Source organism: Pongo abelii, chromosome 1 (genome assembly GCF_028885655.2).
Source record: "Pongo abelii isolate AG06213 chromosome 1, NHGRI_mPonAbe1-v2.0_pri, whole genome shotgun sequence".
Lineage (NCBI taxonomy): Eukaryota > Metazoa > Chordata > Mammalia > Primates > Hominidae > Pongo > Pongo abelii.
This window is the reverse complement of record NC_071985.2, coordinates 186801539-186827904: the sequence shown is the minus strand read 5'-3', so window position 1 is coordinate 186827904 and position 26366 is coordinate 186801539. Positions and strand designations below refer to the sequence as shown.

Here is a 26366-nt window from a genome sequence, read left to right as displayed (position 1 = left end):
GAAATTTCTCAAGACCTTTCAACACCCCAGGGATCGGCCTGCGACTTCCGCGGACCCGAGAGAGGCAGAGATCCCTGGACCGGGAGCCAGAGCTCGAGGAGCAGAGATTCGGGAGAGGTGACGGACGCGAGCCCGGCGCACAGACCCACCGACTGTCTGGCCACCTTGGTAGAGAGCTGGGCTGCGGCACCGGCGGGGCGGGGCGGGGCAGGGCGGGGCGGGAGCGACGCGTGATTGGCAGCCACCAGGGCCATTAGGAAGCGCCCGGGCCCGCGCCGGGCGCCCGGGAAACGCAGTTTAAAACTCCAGCCCAGGCCCCGTCGCGCGTAGATGGCAGCGGCGGCGGCGGCGGCGCGGGCCGGGGTGACCAGGTACGAGCGGGCGGGGCTGGCGGGCCGAGCCGGGAGTGGTGCGGGACAGTCGCTGCAGGGAGGACGCGGGCCGTGAGAACCCGGGGACAGCCTCCCCTCTTGCGGTCCTGCAGTCCCGGACCCACTGGGCGGATCAGAAAGTTTGCAGGGAGCCAGGGACTAGGAGACAGACAGCGCAGGGACAGAGAAAGCGGAGGGATGCCAGAAAGACCGAGTCGGGGACAGACAGAGAGACCCAGGGTGAGACAGAGGAAGAGATATCCGGGGCTGAAAACGGTGGCAGAAAGTGAGCAACTTAGGGAGACAGAAAGAGCGCAGAACTCGAAATTCCGAGGCAGAGAGAGCGGAGGGCAAGCCGTGGGTAGAAACGCGCCGAGGCGAAGACGAAGGCCTTGGCCCGCGGAGACGCAGGCACCCGCGGAGAAGGCTTCGGATCCGTCACGGTTTTGCCTCATTTGGAAGATATTACTTCGCCCCTGAAAAAAAAAAATACAAAAAAGGTTTGGATATTAAGCGGAGACAAATCCTTCTCAGTTTGGAAGGGGGCGGCGCGGGGAGGGAGGTGGCCGGCGTAATGCGGAGCAGATGCGGCCTGGGGAGTCGCGGAACCCTGGGCGGGGGCTGGGGAGGGGGCGCGGCCGGCAGCCCAGTTCCCAGCCTGCGGAGCGCAGAGGCCGCCCACACCCTCCCAGCTTCCTGGTCCACGCGAACCCCGCAGTGCTCCGGGCATTGCCCGGGTCTGGCTTTGGTCTCGCCCGCGCAGATCCCATTCAAACTCAGCTGCCACCAAGTGCGCCTTTTCTCTCTGGATTGCGATTCTGCACGAATTTTCCAGTTGAGGGTGGTTCGGCGCTCAGCCAGCCTCTGCCCTCGAAGACGCGGCCTTGGGCTAGGGCCCTCCAGGTGAGTGTTTGGGGGGCAATGGCCCTAGTTCCCTGGAATTCGTTTTGCCTCCCGCGGCCTCAGCCGACGTGGGTCAGGCGAGCTCCGGCGAGGAACGGCAGGCTGGGGCCATTCCCCGGAGCGGCTCTCGGGGCGCTTCTAGGGGAGCTGTCAAAGGGTTGCGAGGACTGCCAGGGTCTTTCCTCCCTGGGCTTCCCACACTGGATGGCCGTAACTCAGTCGTTGACGGCGACAGGCCAGGGGCCCTGATGGACTATGCAGGGTCCCGGGCACCACCGGCTGAACTTTCTGGCGGTCACAAATTCCCGGAACCTGCGCAGGGGCTTCGGTGGCACTGGTGGTGCACTTAAGGAGCTTGAGGGAAACCTCCTCTTCCCCAAATTCGCACCAAATCTAGGGCCTCGACTTTTCCTGGATTCCAGCCACACTCGGTTTGGGAGGCAGTGGGCTCCTCAGGCTTGTGATTTGCGGCAGGAAGGAGTCCCGGAATGGGAGAATGGGGAGGACGAGATCCGAGGCCTTTTCACCCTCTTTGCAAGCATGCAATTCACCAAAGCCGAGAACCCACCGGGCCTGGAGCGCAGCCTCAGCGCTGGTTCCGACCCGGGCCCCAGAAGGTCTTTTTCGTTTGAGAAAAGTCCGCGGAGGCCGGGGCAGAGTGGGCCGGTGTTGGTTTACTAAGGGCGCCTCCGGTTTGAGGGCGTTGGGGAAAGAGGAGGGCTTTATTGACTTGATGGACCTTGGAGGAAAGGGGCTGTCTGTACCGCAAGGGTTGTGTGCTCCACAGCCGAGGAAATTGCGCAAGTTCCTAGCTGGCTGTGGCGATGGCGGGGCGACCAGAGTCCTTTCCCCTCTCTAGTGCTGCGGATTCTGTGCGCTGCAGGCGGGTCAGCGCTGTCCAACCCCTTTCTAGAAAGTTCTATGGTCTATTAGTTTTAGGTGGGTGTAGTGGGGGTTGTTTTCAATTTTTCGGGGATTTGTGTTTCACTTACCCACATCCCTGGTTCTCCCCTCAAATGGAAAGGCACTCTGACCTAAGGACCAATGAATTTAGTTCTTACCTCCCCTTTCTGCAAACCAGCTGTGTTTATGTGTGTCTAGGTGTTCAGAAAAAAATCGAATTTGCTGCCTAGTGAGAGCAAATTATCTGGATAATTGGCTCAAATCTCTCTTCTGTATGGCTGGGGTAGACACACTCTTGGGAAAAGAAGCAGGGCATTGCTACTCAGGAGGGGGGTAAACACCTTACCCCACCCCTGCAGTCTTTGGGGCGCCTACTCCTGCAAGGAGGAGGGAATCTGGCAGCCCAGACCCCGAATGGAATGCAGAACGGAAAAGCAGAGGTGCAGAGGAGTGGATACCCGCCCCAGGCGAAGGCCACGGCGAATGACAAGCACTCGGGCCTGCCAGATAGCGGGCTTACGGGTCAGCTTCATGGGCATCGGGTGAGTGTCTGGAGGATCCCTGCACCCCTATCCTAGCCACTTTCACATGCACAACCCCAAGTGGTCAGGAAATTTGAGCTGTTTCTCTGTTCTCAAACATAACTTGCACTTGAAACCCTGCGGGCGCACACCCACTCACACACTGCGGATTTTGAGCAGGAAATAAAGTTTCCACCCTCTCCTGGGCGTCAGTGCTCTGGGAGTGTACAGTCTAGAATGAGGAGTCCACCATAGCCCTTAGTGCCAGCCTCTCGGAAGCCAGGGTTCTTCTGAGGAGCAACCAATCTGGTTTGACGATTGGAGCATGGGGACATTGCCCGTGGTTTTTGAGGGAAAGGGAGAAGCAGACCCAGAGGCGCAGTCCCCCATGTCTGAACGAATTCTGTGTGCACACACATATTTGCCAGCTGTCTAGATTGATGGTCACACACAGACACACATACAGAGGCTGACAGGCACACAGAGTGGGACTCCTGGGTTAGAGTCACCCGGGCTATGGGTATCACATTCAGACACACTTTGAGAAGTCACACAAGAGGCATGGGCAGATCCACTAACCACATAAAACCCCTCTGATAGACACAGTTCCATATTCACAGGTTAAACTCACGCAGACACTCATGCTCAACACATGCAGACATCCCGTAGGGCAACAGTCCCAAGCATCACAGCCCCACCTTGCGCAGAAGCCCCAGGCAGCCCTAGGGAGGCTGCGTCTACATTTTTGCTTGGCCTCTGCGCTCCCTATTCCCACCACTCTCTCCAGGCCTCGAAGTTACTCCTCCTCCTCCGGCCAGTCCCAGGTCCTCAAGGAGCCAGTCTTCACCTCCCCCACCCCTGCCTTCCCATTTCGCCCCCCACCCCGCCCCTTCCCCACAGTCCCGCTCGGCCGCCCCGCAGTGCCCATGTAAATGACAGCAATAAATATCTAATCAAGGCCCCGGGCGACGCCACTGCTGCCCGCCAAAGCCCATTACCGAATGAGTAGGGAGGGGCGCTGGGGTGGGTTGGTGAGCTTCCAGCGGGGTGTGTGTTCTGGTCTCCATATTCATCCTGCACTAAGTGCCTCTCTTGTCTGACCTTGAGCGAGTCTCGGTTTCCCCTTCTGTAAGAAGGGCACCGAGCTGGGCTCTCCATTGTCCAGCCCTCCTGCCGTTCAGTGGCCTCTCTTTCTATTTAGTCACCTGTCCGTTCTTCCAAGCTTATTTGACTCTGCCCCAGTGTTGCGTGATGGGTGGACATCCCAGCTTGGACAGACCACAGATCCCAGCTCTGGTGGCTCTGGCCCCAACTCTTCTTCTGACTTTAGCCATGTTTTTGCTGGCAAAGGGGAGTTCCCTGGATATGACAGCGGCAGGAGGGAGCACATTTCCCAGACGGGGTCACTCTTTCCCTCTGGTCTACAGCCACTGTGGGCACTGCTTCAATGAGCACCGAGGCCACTGGAGCCCACTGGGTTTCCTGGCCCCTTCCAGCCTCCACAGCTCTATCTCCAGGGTTTGTTTGTGCCCCGGATGAGTTGTACATCTGTCAGTGTGCAGAGCAGGAATCGTGCTTTCTGCGCCCGCAGGACAGACTCTCCTCTGAGTTCCTCCAGCCGTTTGGAGGCCCTAACTTGGGCCTGGAGCGGCTCTGCTCCACAGGGGACTCTGTAGTCCCTGTTTCCCAGCCCTGGCCTGGATCTGGATGGCCAAAAGTGGACCAGGTCGTCCCTGACGGACTTTGGGCCAAGGCTAACTGAGCAGGCAGGGCCACCACTTCTTTTTTTTTTTTTTTTTTTATTATACTTAAAGTTTTAGGGTACATGTGCACAATGTGCAGGTTAGTTACATATGTATACATGTGCCATGCTGGTGTGCTGCACCCATTAACTCACCATTTAGCATTAGCTATATCTCCTAATGCTATCCCTCCCCCCTCCCCCCACCCCACAACAGTCCCCAGAGTGTGATGTTCCCCTTCCTGTGTCCATGTGTTCTTATTGTTCAATTCCCATCTATGAGTGATAACATGCGGTGTTTGGTTTTTTGTCCTTGCGATAGTTTACTGAGAATGATGATTTCCAATTTCATCCATGTCCCTACAAAGGACATGAACTCATCATTTTTTATGGCTGCATAATATTCCATGGTATATATGTGCCACATTTTCTTAATCCAGTCTATCATTGATGGACATTTGGGTTGGTTCCAAGTCTTTGCTATTGTGAATAGTGCCACAATAAACATATGTGTGCATGTGTCTTTATAGCAGCATGATTTATAGTCCTTTGGGTATATACCCAGTAATGGGATGGCTGGGTCAAATGGTATTTCTAGTTCTAGATCCCTGAGGAATTGCCACACTGACTTCCACAATGGTTGAACTAGTTGACAGTCCCACCAACAGTGTAAAAGTGTTCCTATTTCTCCACATCCTCTCCAGCATCTGTTGTTTCCTGACTTTTTAATGATTGCCATTCTAACTGGAAAGGCACAACCGGTACCAGCTGCTGCAAAATCATGCCAAAATGTAAAGGGCCACCACTTCTGTACCCTGGAGAGGCCAGGAACATCCTGGGGTCTTAACCTATGCCCTGCTCCATCTCGGCTCCGCCCAAGTCTCCTCGATCTCCAGTGTGCTAGCTGTATCTCTGCCAGAAAGGAAGCAGAGAATCAAGCAATTACCCAGACAACTCTACTCTCAAATCTTGCAGTCAGGTCCTTTGGCCTACCCCGCCACCTGCCTGCTCTCAAAAGCTGATGGATGCTGGGCCAGATTCGAGAAAAAGCAACAAAAAAGTGGCCTCTCCCATCTTCTTTCCCTTTCCTGGCTGCGTTTTGCTGCCTTAAAAAACCAAAAAATTAACTCCAGCTGCCTGATTTCTCTGCACCCCCAACATTAAGGACCTCGGAAAACTGGAGGACTGTAGGCGGAGGGGCCTCCCTCAGTCTCGGCCCATTAGCCTGCGGGGGGCTAATTACCCCAATTAGTGGCTGATTTATAATTAATGGCTCGGACCAAGGGATAATTGGATGTTAATGGATAACAGTTTGTATAGGGAACTAACAGCCCCGACTCCTTCAAAGGGCCGCTGGCCGGTGGTTGGCCCTGAGACCCACCGGGACTCTGGAACTCTCCCAGTGGGTTCTTCTCCTATCCACTGGGCCCCCATCCCTAAGCCAAGAGGGGAGGTGAGAATCTCCTTTGAGAAATTTATGAGCTCTGTGTGCGCGTTATGAAGTCCAGCACCTCTTCCAATCTGACCCTTGCAAAGCCACATACTTCCAAGCCCACCTGCCTGCCACGCATGGCTCCAACTCCAGGTTCACTCTGGGGGCCCTCAGTGGAGATGAAAGGAGGATGAGCAGATTCTTTGACCCCCACAGTTCGTCCCCTTCCCATATGGATCAGGCAATGTGGGGTTAATGGTGGCGATGTGGGGGTCATGATACCTATGCCACTGGCTGGGGGAGGGAACATGGCCAAGGTGAGGGCAGTGACCAGAGCTCATGTAGGATGAGGTTAGAGCTTAGTCTGTGACAAGGTCAGGTCCACAGCTGTGGCCAGAAGGTGGCTTGGCTTCTGGTGAGGACATTGGATTTTCCCTGCTGGGGCAGGGCAGAGCAGGCAGGGTGAAGAGGAAACTTTGGACATTGGCCCACTCTCATCTCCCAGAGCTGGTTTCCTCTGCCCTAGGGCATGTGACCATCTGCAATTCTCCTAGAATCTGAGCCCTTCAAGCTGGAATTCATGACACCACCCCCAAAGTCCATCACTCAACAGGCAGTGGCTCCATCTTTATTTGTGGAATGAATGTCTGATGTCCCTTGCTCTGGGCACTGGGTCCTGAGTACTAGCTGGGGAAGCAGACTCTGCCCTGCATCAAGGTTAAGAGCTCTGGTGGGCACTGATTTCACAATTTGGAGTTAGACTTCCTCGATTCCATCCCGGCTAAGCTGCTTAGCTGTGTAGCTTTGGACAAGTGACTTGACTTCTCTGGGTCTCAGCTTCCTTATCAGTCAAATGGGGATTATGAGGTTGTGAAGATTAAATGAGATGCTGCCAGTCAGGTCTCTATGAGGATAGCTGGTAATAATAGTTATTTATTATAAAACTCTGGCAAAAGGTAGGCAAATGGGCAACTACAATTTGGTAAGGATAGGAATTTAAAGAAGTCACCGGACTCAACTGGTGACTTCTGGACCGAACCACTGCTAAAATTGGATGATTTTAGCAAATTATCCAATCTTTCTCACCTTCCATTTCTGAATCTGTAAGATGGGGATGGCAGGAGAGGCTTCCTGGAGAAAGGCGTGTCCAGGCTTAATGTGAGTCAGGAGTTCTCCAGGTCATGCTGGTGGAGGGACAACATTCCCGGAGTGGGAGGCAGCCACATAGTAGCTTTGGAGAGCCACGGCTCAGTGGTGGGTGGGAGTGTACAGGAGGGAAGGAAGGGGAGATGACAGATTTGGATATGGCTTTTAAGAATTATGGCTTTGAAGGTATCAGAGAGAACTGGTCTGAGAGATGGGTTCATTTGTTTCAAATGAGGCCTGGCCCACCCCACCCTTTGGTGGAGAGCCCTGGTTGGGAAGAATCTGGCCCCTGGCAGGGGGAGGAAGAGGCCGATCCCTGGGCTTTCTGCACCTTTGAGTGCCTGATACTGACAGGAGATTCGGGGAGCATGGAGGTTTCAGCATAACCCCAGAATGGATCTGGGGCTCTTGGAGGAGCCCCTGTAAAATAAGCAGCATGTGAGAGGTAGTAGCTGGGGATGTCCTCATGTCGAGCTTGCTCTCAAACCGTGTGCCTGCGGGGTCCTTGGTCAAGGTAGGACCGAGATCTCCACAGCCCTCACATCCTATCCTCCCACTGCAGATTCCTGGCAACTAACAACTAAGAACACATGTGGGAACAGGGTACTTACTGGGATTGGGGGCTCAGCTTTCCCCATTCCCAAGCAGGCCAGCCAAAGGGACTCACCTTCCTTGAGCCTCAACTCCTCATCTGCAATGTGGAGAGCGCCTCCCTCATAGACTTGGGGTAAGAAATTAATGAGGTGCTGAAGTTGAGTATCTGGCATGTGCCAGGGACAGAGCTTCTTTTAAAATCTTAGACCCAAAAGCTCAGAGTTGGAAGGCTTCTAGGTCATCTTGTTCAGCCAGCCCCACAACACCCACGCACTCATGCACACACACATGCATACACATGAACGAATCCCTCCTTTTTGGCCTCCCTCACATGTGGCTGGCCAGCCCTGGGTTACACACTTCTCATGACAAGGTCTCTTTCCCTCCTGGTTAGTGTCATATCAGAAGAGGTCAGAGATGGTAGGACACTAGCCAAGGTTACAAAGCAGCCTGGAGTTGGGGCAGGAGCCCTGGCTTGCTGCTTCTGGGTTCGTGTATTCATGATCTTCTACCTGCATGAGTAAAAGTCCTTTTGGACTTCAAACTGTAAAGCAGGAGGGACAGTTGCAGTGGCCTCTCCCCTCAGAGTATCACTGGAGAACCTCCAGAGATAAAGGGGCAGGAGCCTTTCTCAGGGAAGAGAGTCCATGGCAACAGGCTACTCTCGATCTCTCCCTCTGCCATTGACACCCAGGGCTAGTCCTCACCAGGGCCTATCTCTTGGTCACACTGTGAAAATAAATACCAGATAGCTCTTCAGAGACTCAGAGACCTGGATTCCCATCCTGCCTCCACCACTTACTAGCTGTGGGACCTTGGGCAGGAGACTTTATCTCCCTGAGTCTTAGTTTTCTCATCCGTATAATGGGGATAATTATACCTATCTGGAAGGGTTGTGTTGACGTTTATTAGGTGATATACCTAGAATGAGTGAAACAAGACTTGGCACGTGGTAGATATTCAAAGAGAGGTAGTTGTTGTTGTTGTTGTTAATGAGATGATGTGTCTCACCGTGCCTCACCGTGCCATTCTCTCAGAGAATGTTTGTTTCCTCTGCTTCTACTTTTCTTTCCTTTCCTTTAAGTAAAGTTTTTCTGCCTTGTTTCCATTGTGAGTGAGAATGAGAAGAAACAGAGGAAGAATTAAAAGTTCAGAGAAGGAAAGGGAGAGGCAAAGAGTGGTGGGGTAGGCCTGTGGGGTGGCTGAGCAGGGTGTGACCCAAGGAAAGGTCCACTTTCCTTTTAATCAAAGACGTCTTGCATGCATTTTCATGGCACTGCTGCTGTTAATTTATAAAAAATGCTCCCTAATAAAATTCTGCTTGATTCTTCGATTGGCTGGGCATTAGGCCGCAGCCAGCAGCGACGTGGGGACATAACGGATGCATTTGCAGATTTGGAAAATTAAAGCCATCTATATGGCGCCTGTGGCGGGAGATCCGCCGATCTGCTTGCTTAATGAAATATAAAGATTCTTTTAACCAATGTAAGCACAATTCGACAGCTTGTGAAACGCGGCCGCGCCATGATGGATGGCTCTCTTGGCTCGCCAGGAATTGCGGGGTGGCACCTTTTAAATATATAATTGATTCTGTTTGGAGGGTGCAGTGGACTGAGCCCATGCAGGGCCCAGCCTGGGGCCAGGAGTGCAGGGCCTCTGTTTAGAGGCTCCTGCAGGCCTTGTAGGGTTCCAGCCTGGGGGAGCCTCCCTATAGGGGCCACCAGGACTGGACTCAGAACTGGATGTGGAAGGGGTTCCTGCAGCTGGGCCTGGCTGAGGACCTCAGTAGTGCAGGTCCTGGATGCCCCTATTGCTGGGAAAGGGCCCACCCACTGGGCAGGGGTCACCCTCATGAGGCCTACGTCCTGGGACAGAGGAGGTAGTGGGCTAGGACTCTGGGTCTCCGTTTCCTCCCGTGGACCATCCTGGGCTGTGGTGGTCCTGCCTCCCTCACAATCTCTGGGTCTAAAATTCCTTCCCATTCATTCAACATTTACTATTTACTAAGCACCAACTGTATACCAGACTCTGTGCTAAATGTTGCAGAAACTAAAATGGCTAAGACGAATTATTTATTTTCTGTGTTGATCTCCTTGCTTTTTTTTTCTTTCTCTGTATTTTTCTCTTTTTCTCTCTCACACCTTGTTCAGGAGTGGAAGAGCCACAATAAACTGACCTAGCAGCAGGGGACAGGGCCACATGACTTTCCAGGGTACCATTTAGCATACCGTCCCCTGGTCACACACTTACAGACACATCATTCGCACACATGGGCTCACAGGCATGCACACCCACCAAGACACATAAAATAGCCAGATATACACATAAACAGAGACAGATGCACATACAATCATGTGGCCGATCCCAGTTGGGTTGTGTATACACATGGCCGCACATGGACACTGAGGTGAGCTTCAGACCTATGGCTGTGTAGTACCACAATGTGTGCAGCTCAGATGGTAAGTAGCATCCACTGACAAGGGTCCCTCTATGGCCTCAGAGGAGAGCAGGGGCCTTGATGTCCAGTTGTAGTGAGGAACGGGAGTATGAGGCTGGAGGGAGAGGAGCTTAGCAGGGAAGATTTAGGCTTCCACACAGCTTCATCTCACAGCACACACACAGGCACACAGTGTGCACACGAGCATGCATGCCAGAGGGAATGTGCTTTTTCTTTTCTTTCTTTTTTCTTTTCTTTTTTTTACCGAGTCTCACTCTGTCACCCAGGCTGCAGTGGTGCGATCTCTGCTCACTGCAACCTCCACCTCCCCGGTTCAAGCGATTCTCCTGCCTCAGCCTCCCAAGTAGCTGGGATTACAGGTGCCTGCCACCACGCCTGGGTAATTTTTGTATTTTTAACAGAGCTGGGGTTTCACCATGTTGGCCAGGATGGTCTCAAACTCTTGATCTCAGGTGATCTGCCCACTTTGGCCTCCCAAAGTGCTGGGATTACAGGCGTGAGCCCCGCGCCCAGCAGAATGTGCTTTTTCTTGCTGTCCTATTGCCTTAGACCAAATCAGAGATGATAGAAATCAGGGAATGGAATATGCTGGGGAAAGATCCTGTGCGACTGGGGCTGAGAAATACTAGCTAGTGGGAAGAACTTCACCTGTTGACACCTGTTTCACCACTTTCTACCTCCATGGCCTTTAGCAAATTATCCAATCTTTCTCGCCTCCATTTCTGAATCTGTAAGATGGGGATAACATTTTCTACCTCCTGTGGTGTTGGGAGAATTGATGGAGATGTCTGATGTATTAGAGGCATTTAATAAATAGTTGTGATTATTAATTCATCATCTGATCCTTATTTCCTAACCCTGCTTCTGCGTTAGACCCTGTGATCTGGGCTGGGGGTGGGGTGGGTGTCCAGAAATGCATGATATAGTTTCTGCCCTCAAGGAGCTCAGTCTAGTCTAGTTGGGGAGATAGAAGTGTCATCACAGCACTCTGCTGCAGGCACTAGAATTAAGAAAATACATGGAAGGTGCTGAGTGTGGTGTCTGGCACAGAGTGTGTTCTGTACATGATAGCTAGTATTGTTGTTGTTGTCATCATTGTGGTCATCCTCATTTCTATGATCTGAGCTACTTATCACAGCCTGGAGCAGGGAGAGATGCCTTGTCAGAGGCGAGTGGGGAAGGCCCTATTTCTGAAGAGGGCTCAGTTGAGCTAGGCGTTATGGAGAGGGAAGAATTTGTTAGGTGAAGGGAAAGAAGAGGAATGGTGGTTCAGGTAGAGGGCCCAGCAGAGTAAAGTCGTGGAGATGAGAAGGAGTGGCAGGTAGTCTGGTAGTGCTTGGTGCTGGGGAGGGGAGGGCATCAGGCCATACTGGGAAGATCTCAGAGACCTTCGGAGGGCCATGGGGATGGGGCAATTGTGGGGCCCAGAGAGGGATCTCTCTGGCTTCAGTTAATAAAGCTGCGTTGTGCATCAAAAACTGTGAGATCAGCGATAATTAAGTCAATTAAAATGTCACTTACCACATTAACAGCAGTGAGTTCCAAAGCAACAAAGCCCCTGAGTTTGGTGGGGGAGGGGCATTCCAAAAGCAGGAGCTGGGATGGATGAAATTGCTTCTAAACTCTGTTCCCCCTTCCCCACCTGGAGCTTGTGACACTCCGGAGCCTGGTTTCATCCTCATATTCAGCGAAAGACGTGGATACCTCCCCCTAGCCCCTACCCCCCTCCCCCAAAAAAGAAAGAAAGAAATAATATAAATGTGAAAATCACCTGTAATCCCATTTGCTATCTACCAGAGATAACCTCTGTTAACATTTCAGGGTATAACCTTCCAGACTTTTTTCTATGCATATTTATACATACATTACAAAAATGGGATCATATCATGCATACTGCTTTGTTACCTATTTCCCCCACTCATCAGTATATTGTGAACATCAGCACATACAGATACACATCATTGTTTTACATTGCAGTGCTGTAGTCCACTGTGGGACTACCTGTCCCCTCATTTGCTAAACTAATCCTCTCTCGATGGACAGTTAGGTTTTCAATTGTTTGCCATCACAGGCAGTGCTGTGATAAATATTCGCATACACATATCTCTGCATACTTGAAGGGTACATTTCTAGAAATGGAATTGTTGGGTCAAAGATGATATACTCTCTAAAGGCTTTTGATGTAAGGAGTAAATAGCTCTTCTGCCGTCAAGGTAGGAGAAGGACCATCTCCCACTCCCCTAGATAACCCCGTGTAATAATTTTTCTTTATATTTGCTAATCTGATTGGTAAACAATGACCTTTCTTTTCTTTTCCCTCCCCCTGTCCCTCCCTCTCTCTTTCTTTCTTTCTTTCTTTCTTTCTCTCTTTCTCTCTTTCTTTCTTTCTTTCTTTCTCTTTCTCTCTCTCTTTCTCTCTTTCTTTCCTTCCTTCCTTCTCTCTTTTTTTCTTTCTTTCTCTCTGTTGCCAAGACTGGAGTGCAGTGACATGATCTCAGGTCACTGCAACCTCCACCTTCCGGGTTCAAGTGATTCTCTTGCCCCAGCCTCCCGAGTAGCTGGGATTACAGGCGTGGGTCACCACACCTGGCTAATTTTTTGTATTTATTAGTAGAGGCGGGGTTTCACCATGTTGGCCAGGCTGGTCTCGAACACTGACCTTAAGTGATACCAAAGTGCTGGGATTACAGGCGTGAGCCACCACGCCTAGCCTTTTTCTTTCTTTGGTATAAATAAGGCTGAGCTTTTTGTCATGTCAGTTGGCTATTTGTATTTCTTCTTTAATGAGTTGTTTCTTCATTTACTTAGCCTATCTTTTACTAAGGTGACCATCTTTTTATTTATTTAGAGATGGGGTCTTGCTATGTTGCCCAGGCTGAATTCAAACTTCTGGGCTCAAGTGATCCCCTTACTTTAGCCTCCTGAGTAGCTGGGACTACAGGTGTGTGCCACCGCACCCAGCTTTATTTTTTTATTCCTAAGTAAGAGTTCTTTGTATATCATGGATATTCCCTTTTATTTGATTTGTGCTATTTATTTTTTATGAATTCCTCTATGACATATATAGTATATAACAGATATTTTTCCAAATTTGTTGTTTGCCTTTTAGCTTTGTTTATGGTATATTATGTTACACTGAGGTATAAATTCTTCATCTCACCATGTCTATCACTCTTTTCTCTTAGCTTTCTGCCTTGAGGTTATGGTTATGGTGTGTGGAGTGGGCTTCTGCAAGTGAATGTTGTTGGAGGAAGTTAATGTGTGAATGCTGACTCCGAAATCTGTAAATCTAGCCCTCAGCTCCAGACTCGTATATCCAGCAGCCAATTCAACATATGCTTATGTGGAAGTTGAATTCACATGTCAGTCATTCTTGCCATGTCCTCCAAAACCTTGGTTTCCATTCTCTCCCTCCCCAGATCTGCTTCTCCAACTCAGTGCTCTTCATTCAGGAAAAGACCCATCTTCACTCAGCTGTTGAGGATGGAAACCTGAGTTATCCTTTTTTTTTTTTTTTTGCCCTCTTTTCCTCACATCTTATAACTAAGCTATCAGCAATCATGCTGATTCTACCTTCAAACTACCAGAATCTGACCATTTTCAGCACCTCCTCCCACTCTAGTGAAGGCAGCATGGTCACTAGCCTGGACTTCTGCAGTGTCCTAGTGGCCTGGTCGCTCCACTTTTCTTCTTGCATCTCTGCAGTTTGTTCTCTATATAGCAGCCAAAATGAGCTTTTAAAAACAAATCATAGGCCAGGTGTGGTGGTTCAAGCCTGTAATTCCAGCACTTTGGGAGGCCAGGAGGATTGCTTGAGCCCAGGAGTTTGAGACCAGCCTGGGCAACATAGTGAGACCCTGTCTCTACAAAAAAAAAATAAATTATCCCAGCATGATGGTAGTCCCAGCACACCCAGGAGGCTGAGGTGGGAGGATTGCCTGAGCCCCAGAGATTGAGGCTGTGGTGAGTCAAGATTGCACCACTGCACTTCAGCCTGGGAGACACAGCGAGACCCTGTCTCAGAAATAAAAAAACAAAACAAAACAAAAAAAACCCAGATCATATTATGTTACCCACCTCAAGACCCTCCAGGGGCTTCCCATCACACTCAGGGTAAAATCCAGATGGGATTTCCATTGGGCTGTGGGATTAGTGGGATTACAATGGGCCGTGGAGCCCTCTGACTAGCGGCCCCTCTCCCTCTAACCTTACCTCCTTCACCTGCTCCCTCCACCTGTGCTCCAGCCACTCTGGTTTTCTTGTTGTTCTACACACACAAGCTTGTCCATGCCTGAGGGCCTTTGTCCTTGCTGTTCCTTCTGCCTGGAAAGCCCTTCCTGAGAGCTCCACATGGCTGACTTCAAGTTTCTGCTCAAATGTCGGAGAGCCCTTTCCTGACCACATGTTCTAAAACAATCTCTCCTTTCCCTCTTGTCATTCCCCTCCTCTGCCTTATTTTTCTTCAGAGCCCGTATTCCAGTCCGACATTAGTACATATATTTTTATTCGTTGTTATACGTCTCCCTATCTAGGAATGTAAATTCCATGAAGTTAGGGACTTTGCTATTTAGTAAGTGGGTGCTTAATAAATATGTGTTGGATGAATATGTGTAATATACGAATGGATGTGTGTGAGTGTAATGTTTGTGTGTAGATGTCTGTGCTGCATGAATAGATATCTGTGAGCATGTCTGTGTGTGGAACTGTGGGAAATGACATTCAGTTTGTGTCTGTGATTAAGGAGGCTTCTGTGAATGCCTTGCCAAGAATGTCTGCGTACGTATATTTTTGCATGAAACGTTCATGTGCTTGCCTGCAACTGTGTGTGTTTGTGTGTAAGCTGTGGATGTTTGATTATGTATAGCCTGTGTCTGTTTCAGTGAGGAGCTGAGATACCTGCATATGTCTTCCTTTTATCAAATGGACCTGCCATTGCCCCAGCCTTCCCTTTTCACCTCCCACACTTGGGAGATAGGAAACACCTTTGTGTTTTGGGGAGACTCCAGATGAGGAGTCAATTCCAAAAATGACATTTCACACTGCTGCAGAGTGGGTGAGGGTCCGGATGGGACCTTGGCAGCCTCTTGCTGAGGCTGGAGCCATCTCAGTACGATGGATGTCTTCTCTGATGAATGGAATATTTCCTTGGAACAATTGGCCATGAAAGAATAAGGCTGCAGGAATGTGGAGTGGGACAGGCCCTGGACTGGCTGTGTGGCCTCAACTTGTCACTGTTCTTTCTCTGAGCCTCAGTAGACTCAACTGCAAGTGGGGCTCGTCATTCTTGGCCTGCTTGCTTCTTGGAGTTATGGTGAGAATAAAGGGAGGTAATGGCGGTGATGTATGACAGTCATAACAACAGTATTCTTACGCTTGTGCAGGATCTTAGGGTTTATCTCATTTCTTTTTTTTTTTTTTTTTTTGGAGACAGGGTCTCGCTCTGTTGCTCAGGCTGGAGTGCAGTGGCACGATCTCCGCCTCCCAGGTTCAAGCAATTCTCCTGCCTCAGCCTCCCGAGTAGCTGGAATTACAGGCATGCGCCACCATGCCCAGCTAATTTTTGTATTTTTAGTAGAGACGAGGGTTCCCCATGTTGGCCAGGCTGGTCTCGAACTCCTGACCTCAGGTGATCCGCCCGCCTCGGCCTCCCAAAGTGCTGGGATTACAGCCGTGAGCCACCGCGCCCAGCCCTGGGTTTATCTCATTTCAAAGCAAATGCCTCAGTGGGGAATCTAGCTCTGGTCTTGGCTCCAAGTAGGCCTCAATGGGTATTGGTTGAATAAGTAAAAAGTGTGTGAGTGAATCAATGAAGGTAAAAATGAGTAACTGCCTGAGTAATTGAATGAAGAGATGATTGCACAAAGCAGCAAATGAATCTGTAAATCACAATGACTAACTTTTGAGCACATACTATGATCCAGTCCTTTGTAAAGGCTCCTCTTAATCCTTCCAGCAACCCTATAAGATAGGTACTATCATGAACCCCATGTTGCAGATAGAGAAACTATGGGTCAGATAAGTTAAAGCCACAAAGCTCCTGAGTGGTGGACTTGAGGTTGCAGCCTGCCCTGGGCAGTCTGACTCTAGAGCCCAGAGCCCTAAACCCACAATGGCCCTGCTGAGTGAATCAATGAATGAGTGGGTGAATGAAGGAGTGAATGCAGGAACCCCTACACGGTAAGCCACAGGCAAGACAGGCTCCCTTCCGATGGAGGGAGCTTCTGACCCATCAGAAGGTGGGCATCCAGGGTCTGGACTGGAGGTGGGTCTCCCTGAGGGCAGAGTCTGACGGGCCTGCCTCATGGCCCCTCTCCCTTTTCCGTCTGTAGGCGGATGCCGCCATGCAGCACTACGGGGTGAACGGCTACTCACTGCACGCCATGAACTCACTCAGCGCCATGTACAACCTGCACCAGCAGGCAGCCCAGCAGGCCCAGCACGCCCCTGACTACCGGCCTTCAGTGCATGCGCTTACATTGGCTGAGCGCCTGGCTGGTAAGGGCCCTGGGGATGGGACCGTGGGGACAGGACTGTGGGGGTTGGGGGAGAAGGCTCTGGAAGGCAAAGAGGAGAGGGAGCGCTGGCCAAGCTTGTTCTAGGCGGCTCAAAAAGACTCAGGTCACTTAGCAACACAGAGAGATGTCAATTCAAGACTATGCATGTATATCCAGAGCATCTTTTGTTTGCCAGCACTGTCCAGGGCGCTGGAGCTGCCCTATGCTTTCAAATTCTCGTAACAAGCCTGTGAGGGAGGCATTCATTAGCCCTATCTCACAGATGAAGAAATGAGGTAGGAGGGTAAGGGACTAGTCCAGAGTATCATGGCTGGGAAGTAGCTGGAAGAGCCTGGAATGCCCAGGCAAGGAGAGTTCAGGCACAGGGAATTGTAAATAATAGCTTCTATGTTCTGACACCAACTGTGAGTTAGGCGCTGTGGGAGTCTCTGTCTTTCTGTATGCATCAAATCATCCAATCCCCATGTGGAGAGGTTATCATTTCCATTTTATGGACAAGGAAACGGAGGCTCAGAGAGGCTAAATCTGGGCCAAGTGGGGTTGGAACATAACATGGCTAAAAATATGAGCTTTGGAGTCCTAGACTTGAAATCAGCACGGGGCTTTCCCACTCAGCTCTCTTCTCTGAGCCTCAGTTTCTCCTTTTATAAAAAGGAGACAATGGCCATGCCTATCCCCTAGGGTGGTTGGAAGGTGATTTGTGATAACATATGCAAAGTATGCAGCAGAGCCTGGTAGGTGCTCAGAGATCATTATTACCCAAAGCCCAAGGTAAGTACCCATATACGCCTATGAGGGACCGGCAGTCTGGTCCCCCCACACCTGGTTCTACTTACTGTTGCCCTGCCCTGCCAGCCTCTGGGTGGGTGAGAAAAGGATTCAGTGGCATGGATGGGGAGTTTGATTTCCTGGGAGGTGGTGCCACCCACCCCATCCTGTCCCAGGTCCAGCCTTGAGCAGCTGGTAAACCCACATGGGCCCAGCCCTGTGCCAGGCAGGCCTCAGAAAACTTCAGGGAACTCCTAGGGAGAACAGCTGCCCATGACCCATGAGAGGGCACAATAGGAGGGTGTCCAAGGTCAAATGCTGGGGTAGCTCAGAGCAGCAGGATCAGCTGGGGTAGTCAGGGAGAGCTTTCTGAAATCCACAGGGGCAGGAACCAGGCCTCAAAAAGGCCAACACGAGCAAAGGCACAGAAATGGGATGGGATCTCCTCCTGGGTAGCAGCACTGGCCTGGCAGGGAGGGCATGGCCAGTCTCACTCCTTTAGACCCTGCCAGGCCTCTGGGCAGAACTCAGTGGATAGAAGGTTCTCTGGACCAGTGTGGAGGCATTAGTTTCTAGTGTGGGGATGTTGGATACAGTCCTGTGCACAACCTGGTGGTGACATCAGTTCCTGACAGTATTCCAGGACCCAAGGACCAGAGCACAGAGAGGAGTCAGGGACAGGGGCTCATGTCCGCTGATGGAGGCAGAGGAACTGGGGTGTTCAGCCCACCCCCAACTCTCTAATTCTTAAGAAGGAAGGACATGAACTCCAAGTGAGCCTTTGTATGGAGGCCTTGCCTTCCAGCAGAGGCTCTGCCGGCGGTTTACAGAGCCTGGCTTCCCTGTGACACCTACACGCCCCCTACCCCCCACCACCCCTGCAGTCCCTGGAGCCAGAAGTAGGATGCTGAGCTGTTGCTCCTTCCCCAACCAGACTGGGGCTGACAGAGTGATCCCCACTCCTTCCCCTGCCCCAGGATGACCAGCATGAACTCAGGGCTGAGTCAGGCCTAGGATTAAGGTCAGTCTGTGAGGGGTTCAGGACTCCCTTTTTAAACTGAAGAAGAAGTATCTCAAAGTCTGGGGCTTCCTGGATACCCAGCTGCCTCTTCCTATTTTTTTTTTTTGTGGAGGGGGGATGGAATTTTGCTCTTGTTGCCTAGGCTGGAGTGCAATGGTGCCATCTTGGCTTACTGCAACCTCTGCCTCCTGGGTTCAAGTGGTTCTCCTGCCTCAGCCTCCCAAGTAGCTGGGATTACAGGGGCCCACCACGCTCAGCTAATTTTTTGTATTTTTAGTAGTGACAGTGTTTCATCATGTTGGCCAGGCTGGTCTCGAACTCCTGACCTCAGGTGATCCACCCGCCCAAAGTGCTGGGATTACAGGCATGAGCCACTGTGCTGGGCCGCCTCTTCCTACTTAGGGTGCTGTGGATGACTTCCCATTCCCTGGAGGGCGGGGGAAGGACTCTGGCACCCCTTTGCAGAGGCTGAGATGACTCAAGTTCCCTTCAGCACAGACAGGGCAGGATCCACTTATGACATGATGGGAGGCAGTGAGGAGAGAGGTTACTGTCTATCCTTCAGGGGCTAGTCAAGCGAAAGGGCTGAAGGCTATATCCCAGGATGGAGGCTAGACCCCGGCCCTAGGCAGACACCTATCCTGGGTGGTTATCATGTTACCAGACATGTGGACAGGACTTTGGAATCAATGGTCCTGTCTCCCCTACAAACCCACAGTGGTTGGAACCAGGTCTCTTTGTCCTTCTGTCCTTGGGGAGGCAGCCACAAGGGTCAAGACTGAGTGCAACAAGCCTTACCTGAGACATGAGCCCTGCCGCCCCCACACTCCCCGCTCCACTCTTACCCGCTAGCCAGGCTCTCTGTTCAGGAAACAGAAGAGCAGGAGCCTCAGGCCCTGCCATCAGAGACTCTAGGCCAGCTGGGATGAGGGGGTTTACATGCAGAGGACAGAGAATCAAGTGCTGGTGAATTCTGTCTGCCTAGTCAGTCCTCCCTTGACTAGACCTTGAGATGGGTACCAGCCCAGCCTGGCTTCTCATGGGCAGGGACCAGTACTCTGATGCTAAAGAAGTCTTAGTATTCCGAATCTAAGGGCTATAGGGTCTTAGAACTCTTGTGATATGGACTTACAGATTATTAGCATCATGGAGTCTCAAAGTATACTCATAGTATCCATGTTAGGGTAATACCCACCTATTCCCAATGCCAAATAACGAAGACCCCCCTCAATCATATGCCTGACAGCCATTTCTGGAGTTGAGTTAGACCTCTGCAGTCCTGATAGTGCATAATGGGGTGGAAAGACCTTGAAAGCCCACAGCCATATGGAGAGGGGATGGCTGATTTCTAAGGGTAAGGGACCAGGACCAGCTCTGGCAGCAGCCTGAGTGTCCACAGTGGGTCAGAGCAGGATAAGATTCAAAGCTATTTCCCATAATTAAATGGGCCCCCTCTCCTTGCCCTCCAACGGCTGTACATTTCAAGACATCATCTTGGAGGCCCGTTATGGTTCCCAGCACCGCAAACAACGTCGCAGCCGCACGGCGTTCACGGCTCAGCAGCTCGAGGCCCTGGAAAAGACCTTCCAGAAGACTCACTACCCAGATGTGGTGATGCGTGAGAGGCTGGCCATGTGCACCAACCTGCCTGAGGCCCGGGTGCAGGTAGGGCCCAACTCTCCCAACTAGGCCTTGCAGACAAACACCAGCCCATCAGTCTGGCCTCTTGTCCAGAAGCCAGCATGTCATCCCTGTGCCAAGGTCCAACTGATCTCTCCATCAAAGCCTTCAGTGATAGGAGGGGAGTTTGGGAAGGCACAGAGGGTGTGCGTTCCCTAGAGGGGTGGGGGGATGTTATCACATACATCCTCTCCCAGAGCACCCTGCTCCACATCAACCCCACTTTTTTCTTGCCCACCTCGGACTGCTCCTTTCCTGTCCCCAGGTGTGGTTCAAGAACCGCCGGGCCAAGTTCCGGAAGAAGCAGCGTACCCTGCAGAAGGAACAGCTCCAGAAGCAGAAGGAGGCTGAGGGCTCCCATGGGGAAGGCAAGGCCGAGGCCCCCACTCCAGATACCCAGCTGGACACTGACCAGCCCCCACGTCTGCCTGGCAGCGACCCCCCTGCTGAGCTTCACCTGAGTCTGTCTGAGCAGTCAGCCAGTGAGTCAGCCCCCGAGGATCAGCCAGACCGTGAGGAGGACCCCAGGGCAGGGGCTGAGGACCCCAAAGCTGAGAAGAGCCCTGGGGCTGAGAGCAAGAGGCTGGGCTGCAAGAGGGGCAGCCCCAAGGCAGGTGAGGTCTGAGGGGTACCATGGGAGGGCTGGGGTCTGGGGGCCCTGAGCGTGTGAAGCAAGTCAGAGGCGAGTAATCAAGTGCCCCTCAGGGGCATGGCGCATCAGAAAGGACTGACCACAGCAGGCCTGGGCCAGGTTTTCACCCTTTAGTTGCAGAGCTGTGGGAAGGTCCAGGGGTTTCTGAGGAACGGGCTGGGTAGCAGGGGTGGGATACTGCGGGAGCTCGGGGCAAAAATTTTTTATCAACCATTTGGAAGTATTCCAATATTTTAACAACCAGTTGGATGCCCCAGTGCATACTAGGCGAATACTGTATTAGTACCAGAGATTCCCACATGCAGCAGAGACTCCGAGCACATTTCTGAAGGAACAGAGCTCTGGCATGAGACATATCTCAGATACAAACTCTAAGCCCAGCAGGGAGGGGACAGGGGCTGTGAGCTGAAGGTTGGAGTGAAGGAATGGGAGCTCTGGGCAGGTTGGGGGAGGGGGAAGTTACAGCCCTTGAAAAGAAAAAGAGACAGACATGGGGGCCTTGGCAGGGTCCCTGGAGCTTTCCCGGGAAGCCTGGGCCCCTTTCTCCTAGGATTCTGAGCCTTGCTTCAGGGGATGCACTGGCTGAGATGGGATGAATGTGGTTTCAGCCGAAGCCTGTCTTGTCTGTAGTGCCAAGTGGGTGAGAAGGCTGAGTGCACCTCTCCTGGCAGACCAATGCCCTTGTCCTGAGGGCTTTGTTCTTGGGTTCTCTGCTTGCAGATTCCCCAGGCAGCCTGACCATCACTCCTGCGGCCCCAGGGGGTGGCCTCCTGGGCCCCTCCCACTCCTATTCCTCGTCCCCGCTGAGCCTCTTCCGTCTGCAAGAGCAATTCCGCCAGCACATGGCGGCCACCAACAACCTGGTGCACTACTCATCCTTCGAAGTAGGGGGTCCGGCCCCTGCTGCTGCCGCGGCGGCTGCTGCTGTGCCCTACCTGGGCGTCAACATGGCCCCGCTGGGCTCACTGCACTGCCAGTCCTACTACCAGTCCCTGTCAGCAGCCGCTGCTGCCCACCAGAGTGTGTGGGGCTCTCCTCTGCTGCCTGCACCCCCAGCAGGCCTGGCTCCTGCATCAGCTACCCTGAACAGTAAAACCACAAGCATCGAGAACCTGCGGCTCCGGGCCAAGCAGCACGCAGCCTCCCTGGGACTCGATACGATGCCCAACTGACTGTCTGGCCTCCAACCCAGCCAGGGGTCTTAGGTGTCCCCTCCTGGCCCTGTGGTTATCCCTAGGTGGCTCTCAAGGAGTTAACTCCATGAGCCCAGGGATCCTAGGGCCTGGGGTCCTATTCCTTGCTCCGCTTCCTCATACCCCAGCCCGAGGTGAAGCCCACACCTACACACCCTCTGCATGGCCCTGCCTGGACCCCATGGAGGCCAAATAGGGAGGAGGTGAGAGGCTGGGGTGCCCCAAGCTTCCCTGAGGGAAGTCAGAGGCTCTCCCTGGCTAGATCCTCATCTCAATAGCGCCTCCTCCCTTTTCGCCCTCTCCTTCTGCCCCCTAGTAAGTCTATGTGTGGAATGTGAGATATAAATATAAATATATAAAGCTATATTTTCAGGCTCCTGCCTGCCCCAGGCCCCCTGCCCCACTCCCATCTCTTCTTCCCTGCCACCCCTCCCTGCAGCCTCCGCGGCTCACTCCAGCCATCCTTTCTCTTTCTCTCTCCTTCCTTCTTACCTTTATCTCCCTCTTCCTGTGTCTGTCCTGGTCCCTGCCCCTGTCTTGGCCCAACCTCTGTATTCTCCACCCTGGATCTTTCTCCCTGTCTCTCCCGTTGCCCCTGGTTTCTTCCTTTGGTGCTGGCTGTATTGGTATCGTCAGTTCTTGAGCTATGTTTTGTTTGGGGTTGTGGCTGGTTTTGGTTTTAGTAATTTTGCGACTTCCCGTTGCTCTCCTTCTATTCCCTTCCTTCTGCCCTGCCTGCCTTCCTGCACCTGCGGCCTCTCTAGGAAGCTGTTCCTTTCCATGCCCAATAGAAGCAACAAGGCCCTAGCTGGAAACCCTGGGCATCTGGAGCTGCAGGCAGGAGGTGGCACTGGCTCCCACTCCCACCCTTGCCCAGGCTGACATCTAGAAGGCGTCATGAATTACTTTCTCTTCTCTCTTCTCAATTTTGAGGTCCTCATTCCCAAGATTGAGGAGGCAGTAGTTAGGCTGGGAAGGCAGTAGAATGGCCAGCATTCCTGCCTATAAGTCCTCCAAAGACAGACGCCTGGTGTCAGAGTTCAGCCAGGACTGACCACAGGGCTCTAGAGCTCTCTTTGGTGAGACTTCCCTGGATGGAGAGCGGCAGCAGGGGAAGAGGTGCTCTCAGAGACAGCAGGGCTGGTGCTCCTCTCCCACAAGCCCAGCCTCCATGTTCAGCAGATACTGTCCACGGCAGGGGTACGGCTGACCAGGAATGAAGGTTGAACTCTGCTCCTGAGCACAGTGCGTGCAAAGCATATAGCAGCACATAGGCTCAGGCTTCTGTAGGCTTCCTGTCCCAGAGCCAGTTACGGAAGTAAGGGCTTCCCTCCAGCTAGTCACTGGAATGGAAAAGTGTGTTCCTGTTCATAGCCAGGAAATCCAGCTCAGCAAACTCCCTTTCAAAGCTGTGTGACCGGCTGGGCATGGTGGCTCACACCTGTAATCCCAGCACTTTGGGAGGCCAAGGCAGGCAATCACCTGAGGTCAGGAGTTCAAGACCAGCCTGGCCAACATGTGAAACTAATAATAATACAAAAATTAGCCGGGCTTGGTGGCACATGCCTGTAATCCCAGCTACTTGGGAGGCTGAGTTGGGAGGATTGCTGCAACCTGGGAGGTGGAGGTTGCAGTGAGCCGAGATCATGCCACTGCAGTCCAACCTGGGCGACAGAGTGAGACTCCATCTCAAAAAAAAAAAAAAAAGCTGTGTGACCTTGGGCAAGCCTGTAGCCTCTCTGGGTCTGTTTCCCTGCCTGGGTTAGATGGCCTGTAAGGTCCTAGCCAGCTCTACATTCTGCATTTTTGCTCGCAAGCTTGTAACACAGAAGTTTTTAGTTAAATTGACAACAACAGAAGGTTCTCAAAAGCACAATATATGAAGTAGGAAGTTGCTATTGCCTTGCTGTGGAGCAAGGGGTGTTGTATACACAAGCCTTTCTGTAGACACTGCCTCAGTTTCCCCATAAGCATAATGGGTCCCCTCTAGTTCAGGCAATCTGGATTTGATCTTGAGTTCCAGTGCCAGCCTCTGGGGTCACCCCATTTTCATACCTTTCATGGTCTCAGGGGCTCTGGGCAGTGGGAGGGGATGGCTTGGACAGATTCTTGGTCATGCTCCCCAGCTCTTGGTGACTCACCATTGAACACTCCAAACCCTGCTTAAAGAAGTTGATCTATCTGAAAGCCAGGGTAAAGATTGCTAAGGCTTGTCTCCTCCCCCAGTGGGAAGAGAGAGGTTCTGTTGGTGTCCTGGTAGAATTGGTTTGCAGAGAAGTCAATGCCCCACCTTTGAGGGGTCAGCCCAGGCTGGGGCAGATGGAGAAGGCTTTGGACAGGAAAGAAGTGAGCGGGATGGTAGTCTAGGCCAGGAGAGGTGTCTGAACAAAGCAGCAGAGATGAGACTCAGTAGACCATGGGAAGGGGGTGGCTGGCTTCACGAGAGGTGGGGCTAAGGGGCCTGGAATCCAGGCTAAAGACCTCACCTACATGTGGTAAGCACCAAGACAGGCATTTGAGGGTTTCCAAATCCTCAGGTGTCTTGCTGGGGTCTGGAATTTGGAAGGGGAATCCACCAGCCATGGGGGCATCAGAGGAGAGACTTAGGCAGCGCTGTGGGAGGTTGGCAGATTCCAGGAGTGACAGAGGAGGTTTTTGGTTTGGGAGGGATTCTGTGGCCAGTAGCCCATCAACTGTCCTCTGGGATTAGCCCCAGGAAGTTCCGTTTCTAAAACAAAAAATAATAATCTGGATAGGTATGGGAAGCTTCCTAGCTGCTTTTAGGCTGAAGCTTTTTGTCAGTTCCTGGGCATGAGTGACTGTCACTAGGCCTTGGAATCCAACAGCCCTAGATATCACTACCTCCTCCAGGAAGCCTCCCCTGAACTCCTAAGGGGCAATGTTCTGTCATGGCCGGAGGCAGGCCCACCTTAGGAGCAGCCCAGCTTCCCTCAGATGTTTGTTAACACTTGTCCCATTCAATTGACCCAAATCTGCCAGAGAAGGCAGGGAAGGTACATGTGGTCCCTGCCCTCGGAGGGCTCTCAAGTTTAGGGCACCAGCCTCGGGTACTGAAAGCAGCTGGAGAGCAAGAGGAGAGCACATCTGTGTCTCCTCCAAGCACACTGGTAAGCGGCACCGTGCATCTCCTCCGAGCACGCTTATAAGCAGCACTGTGCATCCCTTCTTGTGGGCAGAGGGTACAGGCCCACCACACCTGATGCTGGAGCCCCTCCCAGGCCTGCTGGGCCAACTTGGGCCTGAAAGCCAGAGGCTCAAGCTCTGACTGTCCCTTCCAGGAATGCCTCATGCCTGGCCTCTCCCTGCTGTCTGAGTCTCCCTTTCCCTGCTTCCTCACTCCCCCAGAGCATGGTCCAGGGGCCCGGATCCCCACTCCAACTCCAAGGCTGGTGGGCTCTACAGACTGCTTTCCAAACCAGCTGTTTTGTGACCATTTGTGCTTAGAGGTCGTGCCAGCCCGTGGCAAAGACACTGTGTACTGTATTTATTTATTCTGTTGGTTGAAAAAAACAAGACTTAATTCACCCCTGCCTGTCCCCTCGCCTGCCCCCTGTGTAGTGCAGCATGACACTCTGTGTATCTGTCCTCCTGTCAGTCTCATTCCCTGTGATGTCGTGACCTGTTCTTTGTCTTACTTGAATAAAAGAGAACCCAGCAGCTTAGACCTCAGTCCATGTTCATTCCCAGAGATGCCTGCAGTGGCCTGAGCAGGCAGTGTCTCCAGGTCTGTTCACTGCCCCTCTGATGCCATGGCCAGTGGGGAGGGAGGCGGACCTACCGCACTATTGGCCATTGTCACGCTGACTGTGTAGCTCTCTCTGTGGCTCCTACTAATCTGCAGCCGGGATGCCACTCTGGAATGGCTGCAGGGGAGCAGATAATGGGGGAGAGTTCCATCTTCTCTAGGCTGTTTGGACCTCACCCAAACACAAGTGGCAGAGTAGCCTGGGACATGAGACACCCGAGACAAGCAATGCCTGGGAGTATTCAGTGTAGCCTGGGAGATGGATGGGTCTGCAGGACAGAGAGAGGCAGGGGATTCTGTGGAAAACTGCAAGTAAGCCAGGGCCAAAGGGGAGTGGTAAGAGACATTTGGATCTACAGCCAGAGCTGTTTTCCAATGGAAAGGGAGACCTTCAGAGGCTGTGAGCTCTGTCCTCAGAGGTGAGCAAGCAGAGGATGAAGGAGGGCTTTCTGCCACGGTGCGCTGTGGTGTGTCTGTGTTATTATAAGTCTATCTGCAGGTCTGAGAACCTGTGCTATGAATTCCTAAGTGTCTGCTTGCATCTGTGTGTGTATGAGCACATTCACGATGAGCAGGAGAGACAGCGCGAGATAGACGGCAAGACGGTACATACAGGCAATAAGTGCAGAAAAAATGCACAGCCAGGAAGTTCTTGCTGTGAAACCTGGTCCCTCCAGCTGCATTTCAAGAAAAAGAAGACAA

At 52.2% G+C, this 26366-nt stretch overlaps 1 protein-coding gene across 3 annotated transcripts; it reads left to right on the top strand.

The window, feature by feature from the left end:
• The first annotated feature begins 326 nt into the window (after positions 1 to 326).
• DMBX1 (diencephalon/mesencephalon homeobox 1) lies at positions 327 to 26086 on the top strand. Of its 3 annotated transcripts, none has more exons than XM_054535272.2 (5): positions 327 to 371; positions 16399 to 16564; positions 19860 to 20038; positions 20319 to 20667; positions 21426 to 26086. In XM_054535272.2, exons 2-5 carry the CDS (start codon positions 16411 to 16413, stop codon positions 21875 to 21877), a joined length of 1134 nt encoding a protein of 377 aa, XP_054391247.1. In that variant the 5' UTR covers positions 327 to 371; positions 16399 to 16410; the 3' UTR covers positions 21878 to 26086. The 3 variants fall into 3 exon arrangements, with proteins under 3 accessions (XP_054391247.1, XP_002810927.3, XP_063568676.1); XM_002810881.5 differs by lacking the exon at positions 327 to 371 and adding an exon at positions 961 to 1274; XM_063712606.1 differs by lacking the exon at positions 327 to 371 and adding an exon at positions 1181 to 2719 and having other exon boundaries at positions 21426 to 25572.
• The last annotated feature ends 280 nt before the right edge of the window (positions 26087 to 26366 follow it).